The sequence below is a fragment of the Zalophus californianus genome, chromosome 16, assembly GCF_009762305.2.
Source record: "Zalophus californianus isolate mZalCal1 chromosome 16, mZalCal1.pri.v2, whole genome shotgun sequence".
Lineage (NCBI taxonomy): Eukaryota > Metazoa > Chordata > Mammalia > Carnivora > Otariidae > Zalophus > Zalophus californianus.
The window spans coordinates 2,396,225-2,416,604 of NC_045610.1; the positions used below are offsets into that span (position 1 = coordinate 2,396,225).

The window sequence follows — 20,380 nt, forward strand, 5'->3', positions numbered from 1 at the left end:
TTTCTGGGCCTGGCCCCGCCTCTGCCCCTCCCAGCACTGCCGGCAAGTGTGCGGTGAGAGCTCCTCCTGGGACACCCCTTACCCTTGGGGAAGGAATTGAGCCCCCCCAGGCTCTTCCCCGGGAGAAGACCCCCTCCTCCTTCCTCATCAACCCCTCCTGGGGCAGGGAGCACCTCCATCCGCAGCCCCGCCCCCGTCTGGCCCCGGAGACAGACAAGCTGAGATGACCATCAAGCTGGATTTCGAGGAGTGTCTCAAGGACTCACCCCGCTTCCGGTAAGTGTGCACGGGTCTGGGGGGCACAGGGTATGAGGTCCGACCCCCCCCCCGCCCCAACACACACACACACACACACACACACACACAATGTGCAACCTTCCCCAGGCCAGATGTCCTCCCGGGGAGTAAGTTCACAAAGGGGCAAGATCAAGCTTGTGGGCCAGAACCTCTGCTATGCAACCCCAGGCTCTGATGCTCTCCACCCCCTTTCCCGGCAGAGGGGGCCGCTCCAGCCCCTCTCACCCACCCTGAGCTAACACTCCCTTCTCCCGCTCCTGGGGACCCCTGCCCCTCCCCCAGCACCTGCTGGGGCGGTTAGCAACTTCCTGCCCTCACCACATCCACCCTCCCTTTACCCTTCCTGCGCTGGGGCCTGGGCCCTGCTAGCTCCCACTGCGCAGAGGGAGCGAGCAGGAGAAGGCGGGTGGTCAGGTCCTCTTCACCCATCAGCTTTTGCTGTCTGTCCCCTTACCCACTAACCCCAACCCCAACTCTCCTGGGGCGGGTGGACTGGATGGACCCAAGCTCTGTTCCCGTCACCCCATCCCTCTCTTCCCAGAGCCTCCATCGAGCTGGTGGAAGCCGAGGTGTCGGAGCTGGAGACCCGGCTGGAAAAGGTGACATGGAGAGGTGACCCAGGATGGCATTAAGATGAGAGGGGCAGGGCCAGGGAGAACATTGGAGACCTCGAATGAGTTCCACGCGTTGTGGAATGCCAACCATGTGGGGTGAATACTTTGGGGGCTACAGAGAAGGAAGTGGGGGCTCTGTACCCTCCAGGAGCACAGGGTCTTGGAAGACCAGACTCCCTGTGGGCTTCCTGGGTCAGCTATGAGCCCAGCTTATGCTGGGCCCTGGGCCTCCAGGGACAGCAAGACGGTTCTGCCCCCAGGGAGCCCACAGACGGCCTTGGGGAGATAAACCAGTGAGACACTTAAACCTGAGACAGGAAGGCCCTCCCTCGCCCTCTTCATAAAATGTGCACACTCCCTGCCCCCCCTCGGCTTGATTTTTCTCTATAGCGTTCACCCCACGCTCACGTGGGATGTCTTTATTTGCCGCATTCGCATTCTGCTGCCTCGCATTCTGCTGCCGTCTAAGGAGTTACTGCAAACATAGTGACTGAACCCAGCACACGCCTGTTAGCACAGTATGTGAGGCTCGGGAGGCAGGTGCTGCCCCGCTGGTCCTCTGCTCACGGGCTCACGGGTTGCAGTCCCACCTGAGGCTCAGGGCTCCCCTCCAAGCTCGTGGGGGCGTTGGCAGACTCTCCAGCTCCTTGCTGTGGCAGCACTGAGACCTCCATCTGCTCACGGCTGCCCACGGTCCCCTGCCGACTGGCCCTGAGCAGCTTACTTCATGGCGGCTTGCTTCTTCAAGGCCCGCAGGAGGGTCTTTCTAGCAAGTGCTGCCAACGTGCCATCTAATTACATCAAAACGTGGCTACAGGAGCCGTATGGCTGTCCCCTCTGCCCCATGGCATGTCCCCCTGATCGTGGGGAGCACCGTCTTGTGGCCTTGGCCATATTCTGTTGGGTAGGATCAAGTCACGTGTCTTACACTGGGGAGAAGTGTGATGCAAGGGAGGGGACCGTCCAGGGTCACCTGAGAGTGTGTCTGTCACACTTGCCAATTTTTATTCTTGTTTGTTTTTCCCCCGCTAGAAACTAAGTGCCATGAAGGACTTTTATGTTCTGTTTTTGCTCAGTCCCCAGTGCCTACGCCAAGTCTGAAAGTTAGCAGACGACCAATTAATAGATAAATATTTTTATATGAACTTTTTTATTCTTTAAATTTCTTTTTTTATGTATTGAGATTTTTTTTAAGAATTTTATTTATTTACTCATGAGAGACAGAGAGAGAGAGAGAGGCAGAGGGAGAAGCAGGCTCCCAAGGAGCAGGGACCCCGATGCGGGACTCGATCCCGGGACTCCAGGATCATGACCTGAGCCGAAGGCAGACGCCTAACCATCTGAGCCACCCAGGCGCCCTCTTTTTATTTTTTTTTTTTTAAGACTTTATTTAGGGCGCCTGGGTGGCTCAGTTGGCTAAGCGACTGCCTTCGGCTCAGGTCATGATCCTGGAGTCCCGGGATCAAATCCCGCATCGGGCTCCCTGCTGCTTGGCAGGGAGTCTGTTTCTCCCTCTGACTCTCCCCCCTCTCATGTGCTCTCTCTCTCTCTCTCATTCTCACTCTCTCAAATAAATAAATAAAATCTTTAAAAATAAATAAACTAAAATGCCTATAAAAAATTAAAGACTTTGGGGCGCCTGGGTGGCTCAGTCGTTAACCGTCTGCCTTCGGCTCAGGTCATGATCCCAGAGTCCTGGGATCGAGCCCCGCATTGGGCTCCCTGCTCGGCGGGAAGCCTGCTTCTCCCTCTCCCACTCCCCTCCTTGTGTTCCCTCTCTCACTGTGTCTCTCTCTGTCAAATAAATAAATAAAATATATTAAAAAATTAAAGACTTTATTTATTTGGCAGAGAGACACAGCGAGAGAGGGAACACAAGGAGGGGAGTGGGAGAGGGAGAAGCAGGCCTCCCGTGGAGCAGAGAGCCTGATGTGGAGCTTGATCCCAGGACGCTGGGACCATGACCTGAGCCCAAGGCAGACGCTTAATGACTAAGCCACCCAGGCGCCCCAAATTTCTTTTTAAAGATTTATTTATTTTAGAAAGAGAGCACATGCAAGCAGGGGAAAGGGAGAGAGAATCTCAAGCAGACTCCCCGCTGAGCATGGTCCCTCTCCTCTCCATGCCCCCCAACATGGGACTCGATCCCTCAACCCTGAGATCATGACCTAAGCCGAAATCAAGAATTGGACATTTAAGTGACTGAGCCACCCAGGCACCCCTAAGCCTTTTTATTTTGAGTTAATTACAGACTTGTGAGAAGTTGCAGAGATGGTGCAGGGAGGTCCCATGTACCCATCATCCAGCTTCCCCCAACGGTGGCCTCTTGTATAACACTAGTACATTACCAAAACCAGGAAATTGACATTGGCACAATACAACGAACTGTGTGCAGAACTTACTTGGATTTTATTTGTTTTGCATATACATTTGACCTTTGAACAACGTGAGGGTTAGCGGCACTGATCCTCCATACTGTTGAAAATTTACATGTAATTCCTGACTCCCCCAAAACTTTACTGATAGCCCACCATTGACCAATAACGTAAACAGTTGGTGAACACATATTTCGTGTGGTATATGTATTATATACTGTTCATACAAGAAAGGGAGCTAGAAGAAAGTTATTAAGAAAATCGTAGGGAAGAGGGACACCGGGCTGGGTCAGTCGGTAGAACATGCAACTCTTGCCTCAGGGTCGTGAATTCAAGCCACATGTGTGGGGCGCCTGGGTGGCTCAGTCAGTGAAGCACCTGGCCTCAGCTCAGGCCACGATGTCAGGGTCCTGGGATCAAGCCCCATGGTGGGCTCCCTGCTCAGAGGGGAGTCTGCTTCTCCTTCTGCTCCTCCTCCCCACCCCCACTCATGTTCTCACTCTCTTTCTTTCTGGAGTTACCCCTCCACCACGGGGGTCTTTCTCTCAAATAAATAAATAAAATCTTAAAAAAAAAAAAAAGCCACATGTTGGATGTAGAGCTTACTTAAAAAAATAATAAACAAAATTTTGAAAACAATCGTAAGGAAGAAAAAATACATTTATATACAGTACAGTACTGTACTGTATTTATCAAAAAGATGTCCACTAAGAAGTGGACCAGCGCAGTTCAAACCCATGTTCAAGGTCAACTGTACTCTTTTTTTCAAAAAATCTTTGTATATAGTTCGGTGGCACTTAATCACATACATAGGTTCTTGTAACCAGCATCACGTTCAAAACACACAAATCCTGGGGTGCCTGGGTGGCTCAATCAACTAAGTGTCCAACTCTTTTTTTTTTTTTTTGACAGAGAGAGACACAGCGAGAGAGGGAACACAAGCAGGGGAAGTGGGAGAGGGAGAAGCAGGCTTCCCGCGGAGCAGGGAGCCCGATGCGGGGCTCAATCCCAGGACCCTGGGATCAGGACCTGAGCCGAAGGCAGACGCTTAACGACTGAGCCACCCAGGCGCCCCTAAGTGTCCAACTCTTGATTTTGGCTCAGGTCATGATCTCAGGCTTGTGAGATCAAGCCCTGCGTCTACCTCTGCGCCGAGTGTGGAGTCTGCTTAGGATTCTCTCGCTCCCTCTCCCTCTGCCCTTCCACCACTCATGCCCCCACTCTCTCTATCAAAAAAAAAAAAAAAAAAAGGAAAGAAAGAAAAAGAAAAAAAGCACAAAACTCCTCTATCACCCCAAGTAACTCTTCTGTGCGACGCTTTATCCTGATACCCTCCCCCGACTTCTCTAACCCATGGCAAGCACTCATCTGTTCTTCTCCAGACTTTTGCCATTTCTAGAATGTTACATAAGTGAAACCATACAGTATGTGAGCTCTCAAAATTGGCTCTTTCTTTTTCTTCTCTCAGAATATGCCCTTGACGTCTGTTCGGGTTGTTACGTATCAATACGAGCAGTTCCTACGTAGATAGTCTGTTCCTTTGCGTTGCTGAGCGCTATTCCATTGCATGGATGGACCAGTTTATCCCTAGTTCTGTCTTAAGAAAGCTCACATATGGGGAAAGGGTGGTGGGTAGGGAAAAAACCAGACACTCAGGGCCCTAGCTGCACCCAGTGAAGTTGTGAGCGTCTGGGTCCTTGTGCCTGATCACAGACAGCTTGTGGTGACATCTGATGAGGCTGGATCGTGGCCGGTTTCCTGACCATTACTGACCCTGTCGACCAACTCCAAGTCCAGCTCTAGTGTCCTGCGGCCTTCACCAGCCCTCGAAAGTGTCTTTCAGTTCAACAGAAGTTCACTGACGATGCACGGCCCCAGCTTTCTGGGCCCTTGCTGCCCCGGGATTTCCCCACACAACTTCCCGGTGTTGACTCAGGCTAGAGCCAAGTGGTGTCACCTCAGGGGCAGCGGTTCCCAAACTAGGGCCCGAGGTCAGGAGACCTCACTTCAGTTCCTGGCTCTTCCAGAAGGACCCTCCTCAGGCCGGATGGAATGGGCCCCCGGAGCACCCTAACGTGCCACCTCTGCCCTGGCCCTGTGGCCAGATGGCTAAGTAATCTTTGTGAGGGGGATGCTCAGTGAGCATGGAATGGGATGACTCCAGACAGGGAAGCACTGTCGAACCTGCCACCAGCCGGGTGGCGCATTTGTGCCGAGAGCCAGACTGCCCGAGGATGGGGTGTCCGGGGAGCGCTGGATCCAGGCAGTTGGGGCAGGGAGACAGACAAAGACGTTTGGGAGGGGAAGCTGACATGGGCTTTGGTGAGAGGCCGGGAGGGATTTTCTGCCGGGCACAGAGCAGTGGGAGCAGAGACGCAGAGATGAGAAAGCACGTGTGGAAGGGAGAGTGGGGGGGACCAGTGTGGGGGTGCCAGCACGTACATGGTACGCAGCATAACTCCCCATTGTCCCGTTGCTTCTTAGCTCCTGAAGCTGGGGAACGGCCTCCTGGAAAGCGGGCGCCATTACGTTGCTGCTAGCCGCACCTTTGTTGCTGGCATTTGTGACCTGGCCCGCCTGGGTCCACCAGAGCCCATGATGGTGGTATGTAGAGTGGGCTGGGGTCTGGAATGCAGGGATCCTCTGGAAGGGGAGGGTCGGCCTGGGGTCTCCAGGTGGGAGCAGGCCTGGGGCTGTGGCCTGAGACAGGCCTGGCAGGCTGGGGGCAGGGGCGGCGGGCCCGGCTGGCCCACGCCTGGTACTCTCTCTGCCTCTCCGTGCCCAGGAGTGTCTGGACAAATTCACCGAGAGCCTCAACCACAAGCTGGACAGCCACGCGGTAAGGGGGAGCAGGAGGGACTGGTGGTGGGGAGCAGGGCTGTCTGTGGCCTGACCTTCACCTGCCCATTTCTGCTCCCCCTGCCCCCCCCCCAGGAGCTTCTAGATGCCACCCAGCACATGCTGCAACAGCAAATCCAAACCCTGGTCAAGGAGTGAGTCAGGAGGGGAACCAGTCCTCTGTCCCTGTTCCCGTCCCCATAGGGGCCCCCGGAACGGAGCACCTGTGAGGTGTTGGGGGTTTCTGGTGGCCCGACTGCTGCCGCCCATCCCCGCACGCCCTCAGAGTCCCAACTGGAAGGCCATGCGTGGACCTCCGCCTGGGACTTCTCTGCAGGGGGCAGGTGGGGGTATCTGGTTCTGAGTTACCCCTCCACCACAGGGGTCTCCGGGGTTTCCGAGAAGCTCGCCGGGATTTCTGGAGGGGGGCCGAGAGCCTGGAGGCTGCTCTCATCCACAACGCAGAGGTCCCCAGGCGCCGGGCACAGGAGGCCGAAGAGGCTGGAGCTGCCTTGAAGACTGCGCGGGCGGGGTACCAGGGGCGAGCCCTGGATTATGCACTGCAGGTGCCCGCCCTGACCTGTACCCCTCCCTGCCCAATCCCAGGGCCTCTGGCCCCTCGAGCCTGGAGAGGCCCCTGTGTGCAGTGGGAGGGGACGCTGTGTTTTCAAGACTGACCTGAGGTCTTTTGGGGGCCCTCAGATCAACGTGATTGAGGACAAGAGAAAGTTTGACATCATGGAGTTTGTGAGTTGCAGTGGTGGTGAGGGCGGGGTGGAGAGGAGCCTGCTGATGGGGGGCAGGAGGGAAGAGGGAGACAGAAGGGTCCCCGTCAGCTCTGCCCCCTGCCCACTTGTTGCCCAGGTGCTGCGTCTGGTGGAGGCCCAGGCTACCCATTTCCAGCAGGGCCACGAGGAGCTGGGCAGGCTAGCCCAGTATCGCAGGGAGCTGGGCGCCCAGGTGGGGCCCCGGTGGTGGTGGGGGGGGCAGGCCAGTGATGGAGGGAGGGGAGGGGGCTCTGGGATGTCTGGCCTGGCCCGGTTGGGGGAGGCCGGGGGACATCTGAAATGCCCCCTCCAATACCCAGTTGCACCAGCTGGTCCTGAATTCGGCGCGCGAGAGGAGGGACATGGAGCAGAGACACGTGCTGCTGAAGCAGAAGGTGAGGGAGGGCCTCAGGATGCCGTGGGGCCTGGCGCCTTGGCCTCTGCCCACTTCAGCTGCCCTTTGACCCTCTTGTGCCCCCAGGAGCTTGGTGGGGAAGAGCCACAGCCAAGCCTGAAGGAGGGGCCTGGTGGGCTGCTCATGGAAGGCCATCTCTTCAAGCGGGCCAGCAATGCATTTAAGACCTGGAGCAGGTGAGGGGGGACACCAATCCCCCAAACCCGTTCAGGTCAACGTGTTTTGAGCGGTGACAGTGCGCTAAGCAGTGAGAAAAACAGACAAAATCTGCTGCCTCCAGAGAACTTACATCCTATCAGCAAAGACGCCCAGTAAATTCTGTTATGTTGGAAGGGGCGAGTGATGCAGGAGAAACAGGAGAAAGCAGGGGAGCAGAGAGCTGGGGAGGAGCTGCAGTTCTAGATAGGGTGATCGGGGCAGGCTTCAGGAGAAGGTGATGCCTTCTGAGTGAAGACTTGAAGGACATCTGGGGGGAGAATGTTCTAGGCAGGAGGAAGAGCCAGCGCCAAAGCCCGGAGGGTCAGAGGGACAGAGAGGGGCACATGGGTGTGGACGGAGGGAGGTAGGGGGACATAGGGGCAGATGAAGTTGGAGCCAACGGGGCTGTGCACCACACACGAGGGCCTTGTCGGCTTCCAGGCTTCCGTAGGGACTTAGGAGCCGTTGCAGGGGTGGAGCAGGGGGGTCATCTGCTCTGACTGTGTTCCTTCCCATAGGGGATATTTGCACAAATTGGAAAACTGAGCCCCTTCCGTAAGGTACTTCCACCTGTCAAAAAAAAATCGTGGCAAGCGACTCGGGGCATCTGGCTGGCCCCATCGGTGGAACCTGGGACTCTTGATCTCCGGGTTGTGGGTTTGAGCCCCACGTGGGTGTAGCGATTACTTTAGGAAAAAAACAAAACAAAATTAAAAAAAAAAAATTATAGCAGGAGATTAAATTTTATTGGAAAAAGCATTTTACTGCCATCTGCTGGAAAGTTGTCTTCACAAATGATCAAATCTGGGTTGCCCGAGGTGTGAGTGTCTCGCCTTCCGTGTCCTGGCCCCGCCACAGCCCCGTGCCCTCCGGACGGGGTGGGAGGGTCAGCCCGGCTCTCTCAGCGCCATCCTTATGGGGCAGAGGGCACAGCCTCTCCGCTGTCCCTGTCCCAAGCCTGTCCCGATGCCACCCATGTCCACACCTCTGTTTCTGCCTCCTCCAGACGCTGGTTCACCATTCAGAGCAACCAACTGGTTTATCAGAAGAAGTACAAGGTAGGCAGGCCGGGTCCCAGATGCCGGGGCCCAGGGACACGGAGCCCTTGCTGCAACCGGGTGGATGGCTGCCCCTCGCCACCTTCCCTTTCCAGGACCCCGTGACCGTGGTGGTGGATGACCTTCGCCTCTGCACAGTGAAGCTCTGCCCGGACTCAGAGAGGCGGTTTTGCTTTGAGGTCGTGTCCCCCAGCAAGTGAGTGCAGACATCCGACGACGTGTCTGAATCTTTACCAACGGGAAGGCAGGGCCGATCACGAAGGCATCTTGGAGGCCCCCATGTAGCACCAGGCATTATCCCTTCTGTGGCTGGATTGGGGGAGGGGGCAGTATTAGGGGGTGTCCTGGAGGGAGGGGATAGGGCGATGGGAGATATTTAGAAAGATCAGACCAATTGTTGCCAAATCCCTCTTCAACTGGTGTTTCATATGTCAGGACAACTGGTACCAGTTGAATAGCGTGTCAGCCAGCCTACCCTGCCACGTGGCTCCCCAGGCCTCAGACCCCCCCCAACCCCAGCCCTGCTCCCTGCTCCCGCCCAGGTCCTGCCTCCTGCAGGCTGACTCCGAGCGCCTCCTCCAGCTGTGGGTCAGCGCCGTACAGAGCAGCATCGCCACGGCCTTCAGCCAGGCTCGCCTCGATGACAGCCCCCGGGGACCCGGCCAGGTGCCTCCTTGAGGAGGGTGCAGGGCCAGGCGGCCCAGGGAGGGGAGGTACCCCTTCCCCGGGCCTCATGGCCACTCTCTGTCTTCCTCTGTCGCCCCCAGGGCTCAGGATACCCGGCCACAAGCTCCTCGGCTACCCTGGGCTGTGGCGGCATGGCCCGGGGCAAGGAGCCCGGTGGAGCTGGGCATGTGGTAGCCCAGCTGCAGGGCGTGCACGGCAATGCACAGTGCTGTGACTGCCGGGAGCCAGCCCCGGAGTGGGCCAGCATCAACCTGGGCGTCACCCTCTGCATCCAATGCTCCGGCATCCACAGGTCACTCCCCGCCACCCGCCACCCGCACAGGGGCCCCGCTCCTTCCTGCTGGGGGTGGGAAGGGGGCGGCTAGAGCCCATCGCACAGGCTCCTCCCTCCCACCCTGCCCTGGCTGGCACTGGGCACCATGTCCTGGTCTGGCCGGAGAGTCTGGGCTTGACTGGAGGTGTGGGGTCTGGGCTCTTGAGGGCAAGGGAGCCCACGAAGAGCAGAGAGAGGAGGGAGGCCCTCCACCCCGAGGGGAACGGCAGGGCCAGAGAAGGGAGGTGGCTGGAGAGGAAGGGGAGGAGGGAGCAGGGAGCAGAGCCAGGCCTCGCGGCCTGTGGCTGCCACGCTCACCCGCCTGCTGCCCCACGGAGGGCCTGACTCCCACTCTGGCCCGCCAGGAGCCTCGGGGTTCACTTTTCCAAAGTCCGGTCTCTGACCCTTGACTCGTGGGAGCCGGAACTGGTGAAGGTGACTTGGGGTGCTGCGATGAGAAGCAGGGGAAGGGGGGTGAGTCCAGAGCTGCAGGGCCCCGAGGGCTCAGACCCTCACCTCCCTCCCACCTGTCTGTCCCTGCCTGGGCCGCCTGAAGCTTATGTGCGAGCTGGGGAATGTCGTCATCAACCAGATCTATGAGGCCCGCGTGGAGGCCATGGCCGTGAAGAAGCCAGGGCCCAGCTGCTCCCGGTGAGGTTGGGGTAGAGGTGCGGGGGCTGCCTACTTGTGGGGAAGGAAGAGGGTCTGGGACCGGCGGAGGGAAGACGGCCCCCCACTTCCCCGCCATACTCCGCCAGGCAGGAGAAGGAGGCCTGGATTCATGCCAAGTACGTGGAGAAGAAGTTCCTGACCAAGCTTCCTGAGGTTCGAGGGCGAAGAGGTGGCCGGGGGCCCCCCAGGGGTCAGCCTCCTCTGCCCCCCAAGCCTCCCGTCAGGCCCCGGCCAGGGAGCCTCAGAGCCAGGCCAGGTATAGCATTGCTCGGACATTCACGGAGCCCGGCTGTGTGCCCAGCACTCTGCCAGGCCCGGTGAGGAGGCACAGAGCACGAGGCCCCAGCCTTCCCCTTGCCAGTGTCAGGGGGCGGGAGGCGGACCACACCAGCACTGGTATTTCTTACAAGGCAAGAGTTTCAGGGGTTCAATGAAGAATGGGAGGGAGCGTAGCAGGGCTGGGGATAGGCAGGGAGGGTCTCAACAGCCTGAGAAAAGTCAGGAGTGAGAAGGAGCTCGCCACCCCAGAGGCCTGTGGAGGGCGTGAGCTCGGCTGGAGCCCAGGGAACCAGGTGGCTGCGGCTGAGTGTCCGCTCACTTGTGACGTTGTGGGCAGTCCAGGCAGTTGAACAGGAAGAGGTGAATGATGTTATCCATGCCCCATGCCCTAGGGGCCCTGCACACACACCCGCACCTCCGCCTCCCACTGCAGCCCCCGGAGTCCCGAAGGCCTCCCCGCAACTGAGGAATGGCCTAGCCTATTAGAGCATCTGGGGACTGGGCTGAGGATTTCGTACCAGACTCACAGCCGATTCCCTCCACCAGAGCCCCCCTCCGATGACCTGGGCAGCCTCCACCCCGGGGCCCTGCTGTTTCGAGCTGCCGGGCACCCTCCATCCCTCCCCACCATGGCCGATGCCCTCGCCCACGGAGCCGATGTCAACTGGGTCAACGGCGGTCAGGAGAACGCCACTCCGCTGATCCAGGCCACAGCTGCTGTGAGTCTTGCTGACCCCCCCACCCCACCCTTGGGCTCCTTCCCTCTGATTCCTACTCTGACTTGGGGCCCAGCTGTTACCCCTCCTCCCACCCTGTTAGGAATGAGACCCGAGAGAGACTGGTTGCTAAGGGTGTGTGTGATTGGGAAGCAGGCGGCCTGGGTTTGAATCCAAGCTCTCACCACTTACGGTTGTGAACCTCTCTGCGTGCGTCAGTTTGCTCATCTGTAAAATAGGGATAACATACCCCATGAGGTTGTACTGTGGACCTAACGTGAGAATACAGCTAAAGTAGGCTGGAGCAGAGCCTGACGCGGCCATACCCCAGCCCCTGGCCTGACCCCATCCTAAAACATCTTTGGTCTCCTTCTAAAGATGCCACTTTCTCTCCCGTTCTCAACCCCTCCGTGCAGAATTCTCTTCTGGCCTGTGAGTTTCTCCTCCAGAACGGGGCGAACGTGAACCAAGCGGACAACCACGGCCGGGGGCCGCTCCACCATGCAACCATTCTGGGCCACACGGGGTAGGGTAGGGGCGGGCAGGGAGGATCGCTGCGGGAAAGAAGGGCGCGGATGGAGTGAGTGGCCGGCTGAACCTGGCTATCCTTTTCAGGCTGGCCTGCCTGTTCCTGAAACGGGGGGCCGATCTGGGAGCTCGGGACTCTGAAGGCAAAGACCCTCTGACGATCGCCATGGAAACGGCCAACGCTGACATCGTCACCCTGTGAGGATGCCTGGGGGTTGGGGCTAGCGCTTGTCCTACCCACCTGGGGCGGAGCCAAACGCCGGGACCCGCGTGTGGGCGGAGCTTGGCGAGCCCCGGGCCTGCTCTGGGACCTGGCCCGAGAGAGGCTGTTCCGAGTGCAGACTGGGGCGTGGAGTAGGAAGGGGGGCGGGTAGCGTCCACGGATGGTGAGTTCGTCCCGAGTGAGGGGCGTCGTGGCTCGTGAGCGTCTTTAAGCACTGGATCCCGGGGGATCAGGTGAATTTAACCACCCCAGCTCAGAGGATGGGAGGTTGGCGTGGGGGCAGTCAAGACAAAGTCATTCGGGCCTTAATTCCTTCCCCTTCAGGCTACGCTTGGCAAAGATGAGAGAGGTCGAAGCGGCCCAGGGCCAGGCAGGTAAAGTTCCCCCCGCCCCGCCCCACACTGTACTTCTGGGTTTCTGGCCCCTGCAGACTCGCCCGGTGGCGCCCGGCTTCATTGATTAATTCCATTACTTATTCCACAAATATGCACTGGGCGCACGTGAGGGCGCACGTCCTCGGAACCCCGCGAGGAACGGGCGAGCCAGCGCGCTCCGACCCGGCCCGCAGGGCGCCAGCCCAGCCCTGCCTCCCTCCCCGCTCAGGAGACGAGACGTATCTGGACATCTTCCGCGACTTCTCGCTCATGGCGTCGGACGACCCGGAGAAGCTGAGCCGGCGCAGTCACGACCTCCACACGCTCTGATCCCAGGCCTCCGCGGTCCCGCGCCCCCGGCCCCCTCTCCCCCACCCCCGCCGGCCCCTGGGCCATTAAAGCCTCTGTGCTGTGCGCTTCCCATCGTGGTTCCTCTGCAGGGCGCCACTCTCGGGCCGGGCCGGGCCGGGCCGGGCGGCGGGAGCGGTGAGGGTTTGCGAGCTCGAGTCACGCGAGGGGCAGCTCCCGGACAGCTAGGTGAACGCGTCGGCCGGGGCCCTAGCGCCGGGCGGCCCTGGGGCGGGGCTCTCGGGCTCGGGCGACGTGGCCAGACGCGTCCGGCCGGGTAGAGGCCGCCCGCGTGGGCTGGGGGGCCGGCCTCCCGCAGGGGGCAGCTGGCGCCGGGACGGAGAGGCTGGCTCCGGCCACCTCGGCCCGGAGGCATCCCCGGAATGCGGCGGCTCAGCACCCGCCCCCTCGGGAATTCCCGACGGGAGCGACCGGGAGGGCACCGCCCCCAAGCCCGGGACTGCCGGGCCTCGGGCCACGCGCCGAGCTGCGGACGTGAGGTCGGGCACACCTGGGGGCCTGCGGGGCAGTCGCGGCCACATCCGCAGCGACGCGCCTGAGTCACCCTCCGGACCCTACCCCCGCCCGCGTCCCCCTGTCCGGCCCGTCCGCCCCGTCTCTCCGGTTCCAGACTCTCGGCTCCCACCTCCACCCGGGCCGCGCGAGCCTCGCGGGGGCGGGGGGCGGGGCGCCAGGGGGCGGGGCTGTCCCTTAAAGGGCCCCCCGGCCGCTGCCCTTAGGCCACTTCCTGGGGGCGGAGAGGAACTGCAGCGGCTGCGGCGACACCCGGAGAGGCGGCGGCGCCCGGGTCCCGAGACTCCCGGCTGCTTCCATCAGAGTCCTCCGGCGCTCCCGGCTGGCGCTGAGCGCGCATCCCCGCTCCCCGGCGGACAGGGCGGTACCTGCGCCGCCCGCTCGCGTCAGCCCCGCCTCCGTCTCCTGAGACCCGCGCGGGAGCCAGGCCAGGCCTGCGACTGGCCCCTGGGGCCCTGCGTGGACTCGGCCGCGGCGACAGCGATCTACCCGAGAACTCGGAAGCGGGGTCCTTCCAAGGGTCGGCCTGTGCTCGCCGCCGTCATCTGCTGGTTGGATTCCGGAAACCCGCTGTCTGAGGACCTCAGAGAGGAGTCGCTGACCCTCCGCCCAGAATCGAATGCGTCTGGACCGAAATCTCCCTTCCCTCCCTGCCTGGCTTCTGTGCATTTCAACCGTTCTCTCAAGCTTTTGGCCGTGTCTGTGCCCGGAAACCGTCCCCCACTACCCAGGTAGCTGGGGTGAGCCCCAGATCTTACCGCCTTGTGCTCCAACCTGTGCATCCAACAGAGACACAGTCTGAACTTTATGACCCAATTCTGCCCACGCCCAGGGAGTTCTGCCTTTTCTTCTCTTTCGGTGTCTCCTGTAGTCCCCAAAATTTCGCCTCCTCCTGTGCCCTCTTCGCCCCCCTCTTTTGGGGGCCCTGTGACCCTGAATGTGGGGGGCACACTATATTCCACCACTTTGGAGACCCTGACTCGCTTCCCAGATTCCATGCTGGGGGCCATGTTTAGGGCCGGCACCCCCATATCCCCCAACCTCAACCCCCAGGGAGGCGGCCACTACTTCATTGACAGAGATGGCAAGGCCTTCCGGCACATCCTCAATTTCCTGCGGCTGGGCCGCCTGGACCTGCCCCGCGGGTATGGGGAGACAGCACTTCTCAGAGCAGAGGCCGACTTTTACCAGATCCAGCCCCTCCTGGATGCCCTGCGGGAACTGGAGGCCTCTCGGGGGGCCCCTGTACCCACAGCTGCCCTGCTCCACGCAGATGTAGATGCCAGCCCCCGCCTGGTGCATTTCTCTGCTCGCCGGGGCCCACACCACTATGAGCTGAGCTCTGTGCAAGTGGATACCTTCCGAGCCAACATCTTCTGCACCGACCCCGAGTGCCTGGGTGCCATGCGGGCCCGATTTGGGGTGGCCAGTGAGGACAGGGCAGAGGGAGGCCCACACTTTCGTCTGGAGTGGGCTCCCTGTCCCGCAGGACTCCCGGAGGTGGAGTACAGGAGACTGGGGCTGCAGCCTCTGTGGACTGGGGGGCCTGGAGAGCTACGGGAGGTGGTGGGCACGCCAGGCTTCCTGGAGGAGGTGCTGCGGGTGGCTCTGGAGCACGGCTTCCGTCTAGACTCTGTCTTCCCTGACCCCGAAGACCTGCTCAATTCACGATCTCTGCGCTTCGTGCGTCACTGAGCCCGCGGCCCTCTCGTCTGGCTGGGGTGGGGGGAGAGGATGGACAGCAAAGGGAATGAAGGCCCCCCTGAAGCCTCTTCTTAGCTCTGCCTCTGGAGCTGTGAGAGTCAGGGGTCCCCCTGCTCCTGACTGGAGCCCAGGTGTGGGCAGCAATTCCCAAGTCTGAGCCTGCTGAGGGCTCACAAGCCACGTGAAGGGTCTGGACTGGTGCTAATCCTGGGAGGGCTGGGGAAGGTTCCCAGGCTTGTTCCAGCCTGAGGCTGGCGGCCTCTAGCGTCTCCTTGTTGGAGCTCAGTATTCAATGTTCTAGAAAAGTAGGGACACCTCTCTGCCCAGACTAGGCCTAGCAGGACCCTGGAGGGACACAAGTGTGAGAGAAGGACTTTGGATTGCTGTAATGTGGTCTCCTGGACCGTGGCTTCTCCTGCCGCTGGATGGGCCTGGCCTGGCCTGACCAAAGAGAGGCCAGAATATTCTGGAATATGGGAAAGGGGATTTCTTTGCTGTGTCTCAGGTCACCTAGTGAGGGAGACAGAAAGGCTACACCCTACCCTAGGTTGGCATAAGGGAGCTAGGAGAATCCTCATTTACTATGGGGTTGGAGCCCCATACTCTAGAGAGCCAAGTGTTTTCAAGGGCCCCATATTGATGGAGTTGGCCACAGGGAAGAGGGTAGCATCTTCTCGGGTCTTGGCCTTACTTCGTTCACATTGACAGTGTGTGTCAGCCAGCGTGTCTGACCGACGCTGGGTCCCTGCCGTCTGCACGGCCAGAGACAGTACGTGTGTGCCGGTCTTTCTGTGGTCCCTGCGTGTCCAGGCCTGTTTGGGGTTGCCCAGCAACTCTTTTGGCACCGGGTATGTTTGTGGTACGGGCGTGAGTAGACTGAGGATTAGTAGTTTCATCAGAAGGGGTGTGTGTGTACGTACACGCGTGTACGTTCACATCACCATGTAGGCAGGAGGGGCCCGTTGAGGTTTGAGTCACTAGGATCTTCCTGACAAAAGGTAACAGAAGTCGGTGGGCCCGGTCGGGCCTGGGAGGCGGGTAGAGAGCTCCCGGTGGCTAAGGCAACCATGGCCACGTTGCTAGGAGATGGCTGGGAAGGCCCGAGGCTGCCCAGGGCAGAGGGGGGCGAGCAGAAGAGGTGGAGGGAGTGGGGGGAGGATAAGGGAAGGGGGGGGATTTCTGGGTCGCCGAGGAACGGGGTACTCATGCACAACTTCACTGGCGCTCGCTCACTCATCACTGGTCATGACTTACAAGAAGAAAAATAAAATCGCTTTGTGGAACCTCAAACTTGTCAAGGCTGCTGAGGGCCAGGTTGGGGGGTGCTGTCCCCTTTGCAGCAGAAGCCCTGCTTTCTCTGCCCCAGTCTCCTTCCGGCCGTCAGTTCCTTGGGCCCCACCTTTGCCCCAGCTAGGGAGGGCACAGTGGCACCGTTCCAGAATGTTCTAGAATCCCCAATTATTCTGGAACACGCTAGAATCTCCAGGCAAAGAGTCGGAACCAGGATCGTAGCATTCGGAGGCCTTCGCGGCGTCAGTGGGGCTGGCCCCTGTCGGCCACTCGCCAGCAGGCCTCATGTGGACGCTGGCGTTAGGTGGGGTTTTCCTGGCCACTGCCCAGGCCTGTGTCCTCTGCCACCTCTCGGCCCGTGACTTGTCGGCCCGCCTGGCTCAACTCTGCAGCCGAGTGGAGGTTCTGTGGAAGGATTGTGGGACGTCCTGGAGCTTCCCGGCCTTTGCCTTAGGTGAGCTCAGACATCCAGAGACAGGCCGGGCAACAGTGGCCACCACACCCCGAGTGGGGCAGCCTGTGGCTTCCCAGCTGGGCCCCTCAGCCGCCCCCTGAGTCCACAGCCCTCTCTGGACACGCGGGCCTCTCCCTGTGGGGAGAGAATCACAGGTCCCTGCCCGTCTCCACAGATGAGGCATCCATGAACAAAGTCATAGAGAAGACTCACAGAGTCCTGAGGGTCATGGGTGAGGTCAAGGGGCAAGGCACGACCCAGGGGCTTGGAGGGGCAGCGGGGAGGGGGAGGGGGGCAGGGGCAGGGCGGGCAGGTGGAGCGGGGAAGGTGTGATCCGTGATCCGGGAGGTGCTGGGAGAAGGGTGGAGGTGAGCCTGCCCTGGCCAGGCGCCGGGCAATATCGCTGCCCTCTGTCTCCCCAGAGATCAAAGGGTCTCTCTCCTCTCTCCCCTTGTATTGGCGTTGGCTGCAAAACACCAAGCTCCCCGCTTACACCAGGGAAGGTACTGATGCCGGCGGGGAGGGGGTGCCTGGGCTCTCGGCAAAGGGGGCGTGGCTGAGCGGCTCCCCTCCCCCACCCCCCTTGTCTTCGGTTTCAGCTCTCTGCGCGCCCGCCTGCCGTGAGTAGAAAAGTAAAGAGTAGTGAGGACAGGGGCACCTGGGGTACCCGAGGAGAGCCTGGCAGTGGTGGCGGAGGCCGGCGGGGGGGGGGGCGGGGGTTGGGGGAGGAGAGTGGTTCCTGGAAGGCGGGAACAGCGGCTTCCCCCGCCCCAGCGCTGGTCCCGCTGTCTCCTGCAGGGGGCAGCACCATCCTGTATAACTGTTCCACCTGCCAGGAATTCAAGGTGCGCTGCTGGCCCCGAAAGCGCTGCCTCCCAGGTTCTACCCCTCGGCTTGGCCTCCCCTTGCTCAGGTCTCTGAGCTCCCAGCCACCCCCGGCCCCCTACCGCAACGACTAGTGAGGTCCTCGGGATCACTCACTGCTTCCTGGGTTCCCTGCAGGAAGTCACGATCTTTGGGAAGCCAAGATTCTGCTCCTCTCTGTCTTGGTAGCTGCCCTGCTGCTGGGTGTTATGAGCCTCGTGGTGGAGTGAGTCTGGGCGGGGGAAGGGGGTGGGCCTCACCACTTCTGACCCCCCAGTACCTTCCAACAGCGTCCCTCCCCCGTCTCCGCACTGTCCTGCCCTTCCCAGGCCTCCCATTCTCTGTCTCCCTGCTCAGGTCCAGGTATATCGAAGCAGAAAGGACAAGTGAAGACCCGGACAGCCTCCCAGCCTCCTCCAGTTCTAAAGACCACGATGAATCCAGTTACATCGAAGCAGAAAGGACAAGTGAAGACCCGGACAGCCTCCTAGCCTCCTCCAGTTCTAAAGACCATGATGAATCCACTTCCCTCGGAGAGGATCAGCCAGCCCCTTAGTTCCAATCCCCAAGGTTCAGCCTTCCAGACCCCGAAGCCCAGACGTCCCCATGGTCCCCGTGTCAGAGAGCTGCCAGGGACCCAGGTTCCAGCAGCTGGGAAGCTCCTCTCCCCCCCCCCCCGCCCCGCCCCCAGCCTTCAACTAATCAGACAGGAGTAGTCACTGGTTCCAGGAAAATATCTACAGAAGGAAAGAATCCCCTCCGCACCCCCTCCCTCCTGTTCTCGGAAAGCGGGGGCGCCTGCCCCACAAGCTCCTCTAGGCCCTCTTGTGACTGATTGGGAATCCGGGAATGAGTGTTTTGGAAAACTCCCTCCCTTTAGAGTTGAGACCACATCAGTCAGCCTGCTGGCAGGCTATCCCTCCATTTAACATTGTGAAGCCTTGGCCTCCCACAGAGGCGTCCCTCCTGCCAAGGCCAAGTAAACCTGTTGTCAAATGGCCTCCACCCCTGCCTGGCCTCTGTCTGCAACTGGGGAGGGCAGAGTGGGGACGGGAGACTCGGGGTGGCACAGTGGTTCTCAGCTGGGGGGACGGGGGGATTTTCCACCCCAGGAGACATTTGGTGACATCTGGAGACGTTTTCGATTGCTTCGATTGGGGGATGTGCTCCTGGCATTTGGTGGGTGGAAGCCGGGGGTGCTGGCCTCCATGGCCTCCCTGGCCTCCACGATGCACAGGGGAGTCGTCCCCAACAATTCTGCTGTGCCAGGACCTCAGCTGTGTGTGGCTGAGAAACCCTGGCGTGTGGTCCCCTGGCTGTCAGGAGGTTTGGGTTGGGTAGGTGGAAGATGAAACATAAAAAGAGTTAACCTGTCACCAGCCACAAGTCTCAGTCCAAGGGCTTGGGCCTGGAAGGGATCCTGGCCTGCACCTAGCCCAGTGGTTTTCAAACCGGGTACCTAGAGGCTCCAGGGCAAAAGTTCTCATCCAGTTGCACATCGTAGTCACCCAACCTGGGGCGCCTGGGTGGCTCAGTCAGCTGAGCGTCTGACTCCGGCTCAGGTCATGATCTCGGGGTCCTGAGATCGAGCCCCGCATCGGGTCCCTGCTCAGCAGGGAGTCTGCTTCTCCCTCTCCCTCTGCCACTCCCCGCCGTTTGTGCTCTCGCTCTCTCTCAAATAAACAAATAAGATCTTAAAAAAAAAAACAAAAACCACCAACTATCCATCCCTGGGCCTTATATCCAGAGATTCTGAATTTGGTGATATCAAATGGGGCCTCAGTTCATCTAACTTACAGCCAGCCGAGGCTAGAACCACTGTTTTGGGGTGCCCATAAAGGTCCTGGGGATGGAGAGAGGAATGCCTACCTCTTCTAGGAAATACCTTCCATTTTATTTTACACAGTCGAGTCCAGTCTGTTCATTTTACACCCCCCCCAAAAAAAGAGAGCGAGAGACCCGGAGATCATATATCAAGTGCCTACAACTTGCCCAAGATCATACAACAACTCATTCATCCATTCCTTGGACAGAGGCCTAGTGAGCGCCCAGAAGGCGTTACTGCCCAAGCTGGGATGAGAAGCCACAGCTGCTGGCCAGCCAGGCCCCACGGCTCCCCTCCGGTCTGCGGCAGCGGCCTCGTACCCTCCCCCTGGACCCTCTTGCCAGGCTCAACGTGTTGGAGTTGTCCTTGTTTCCACACCCAACACCCAGTGGATCAACGGATTCTGCCCCTTCCTGAAGGACTCCAGGCTATCTGTGCCCACCTCCTGCCCTGTGGCCCCCAGCCCACTCTCGACCCCTCTGGCTGTGGACTCCAGTCTCCCAAGGGTGCCACCCGACTGCCTACTCCCCTCTCCTCTGCCCCACCCTCTGCGGTCTTCGCAAAACTCCACGCTGTGGACGATTTCCCGTCCGGCGTCAAATGATGGTTCTTCAGAACTTGGGCTTTGTAGTCGGGCTGCCGGGGTTAACGGCAGTGCCAAGAGTCTATGGACATTCCCTTGCTCTCATGCCGCATGCGTACTTCTCAGCCATACGTGATCTACCTTTGTGATCCTTGCTGGAATCTGCCCGCCCCCGCCACGTCCCCCGAGCTTTGTATCTCAGCTCTGCCCACCCCACAGCCACACTTGAATCACTCGTAGTTGCCCAAACCCTTTGTTTGCTCCTGGCTCCTTGCCTTTGCCTAGGCTTCTTCGCATACCCCGATGCCCTTCTCCCGCGGCACAGACGTCACCTCTTCCGAGAAGCCTGCTCTGAGCTCCTGAGGCAGCGTGGGGTGTCCCTTCCCGAGACGTCTCTCATGTGGTACGTGTTACATCAGGTTGG

At 59.9% G+C, this 20,380-nt stretch overlaps 3 protein-coding genes across 7 annotated transcripts; all 3 read left to right on the forward strand.

Moving 5' to 3' along the window:
• The first annotated feature begins 42 nt into the window (after positions 1-42).
• Positions 43-12,771, forward strand: ACAP1 (ArfGAP with coiled-coil, ankyrin repeat and PH domains 1). The gene is made up of 22 exons (XM_027567534.1): positions 43-276; positions 839-896; positions 5,771-5,890; positions 6,072-6,125; positions 6,221-6,279; positions 6,507-6,690; positions 6,827-6,871; positions 6,989-7,084; positions 7,212-7,286; positions 7,373-7,482; positions 8,511-8,562; positions 8,658-8,758; positions 9,105-9,228; positions 9,330-9,541; positions 9,928-9,997; positions 10,119-10,213; positions 10,321-10,490; positions 11,060-11,232; positions 11,646-11,755; positions 11,845-11,955; positions 12,305-12,354; positions 12,584-12,771. Exons 1-22 carry the CDS (start codon positions 224-226, stop codon positions 12,682-12,684), a joined length of 2,223 nt encoding a protein of 740 aa, XP_027423335.1. The 5' UTR covers positions 43-223; the 3' UTR covers positions 12,685-12,771.
• A 1,190-nt stretch (positions 12,772-13,961) lies between these two features.
• On the forward strand, positions 13,962-15,004 carry KCTD11 (potassium channel tetramerization domain containing 11). The gene has a single exon (XM_027567543.2). It carries the CDS (start codon positions 14,044-14,046, stop codon positions 14,929-14,931), a length of 888 nt encoding a protein of 295 aa, XP_027423344.1. The 5' UTR covers positions 13,962-14,043; the 3' UTR covers positions 14,932-15,004.
• A 1,214-nt stretch (positions 15,005-16,218) lies between these two features.
• Positions 16,219-18,723, forward strand: TMEM95 (transmembrane protein 95). Of its 5 annotated transcripts, none has more exons than XM_027567544.2 (7): positions 16,219-16,684; positions 16,860-16,916; positions 17,107-17,187; positions 17,284-17,304; positions 17,483-17,563; positions 17,687-17,774; positions 17,906-18,723. In XM_027567544.2, exons 1-7 carry the CDS (start codon positions 16,516-16,518, stop codon positions 18,102-18,104), a joined length of 696 nt encoding a protein of 231 aa, XP_027423345.2. In that variant the 5' UTR covers positions 16,219-16,515; the 3' UTR covers positions 18,105-18,723. The 5 variants fall into 5 exon arrangements, with proteins under 5 accessions (XP_027423345.2, XP_027423348.2, XP_027423350.1 ...); XM_027567547.2 differs by having other exon boundaries at positions 17,521-17,529; XM_027567549.2 differs by having other exon boundaries at positions 17,483-17,597; positions 17,906-18,087.
• Positions 18,724-20,380: the final 1,657 nt, after the last annotated feature.

What these genes read in the sequence shown, in the direction of transcription:
- TMEM95 (XM_027567544.2), top strand. Translation starts at nt 16,516, where the DNA reads ATGTGGACGCTGGCGTTAGGTGGGGTTTTCCTGGCCACTGCCCAGGCC. An exon ending in CAGAGTCCTGAGGGTCATGG is followed by an intron (nt 16,917 to 17,106) that starts GTGAGGTCAAGG and finishes CTGTCTCCCCAG; the next exon opens with AGATCAAAGGGTCTCTCTCC. An exon ending in CCCCGCTTACACCAGGGAAG is followed by an intron (nt 17,188 to 17,283) that starts GTACTGATGCCG and finishes CTTCGGTTTCAG; the next exon opens with CTCTCTGCGCGCCCGCCTGC.
- KCTD11 (XM_027567543.2), top strand. Translation starts at nt 14,044, where the DNA reads ATGACCCAATTCTGCCCACGCCCAGGGAGTTCTGCCTTTTCTTCTCTT.
- ACAP1 (XM_027567534.1), top strand. Translation starts at nt 224, where the DNA reads ATGACCATCAAGCTGGATTTCGAGGAGTGTCTCAAGGACTCACCCCGC. An exon ending in ACGTGCTGCTGAAGCAGAAG is followed by an intron (nt 7,287 to 7,372) that starts GTGAGGGAGGGC and finishes TTGTGCCCCCAG; the next exon opens with GAGCTTGGTGGGGAAGAGCC. An exon ending in CAATGCTCCGGCATCCACAG is followed by an intron (nt 9,542 to 9,927) that starts GTCACTCCCCGC and finishes CTGGCCCGCCAG; the next exon opens with GAGCCTCGGGGTTCACTTTT.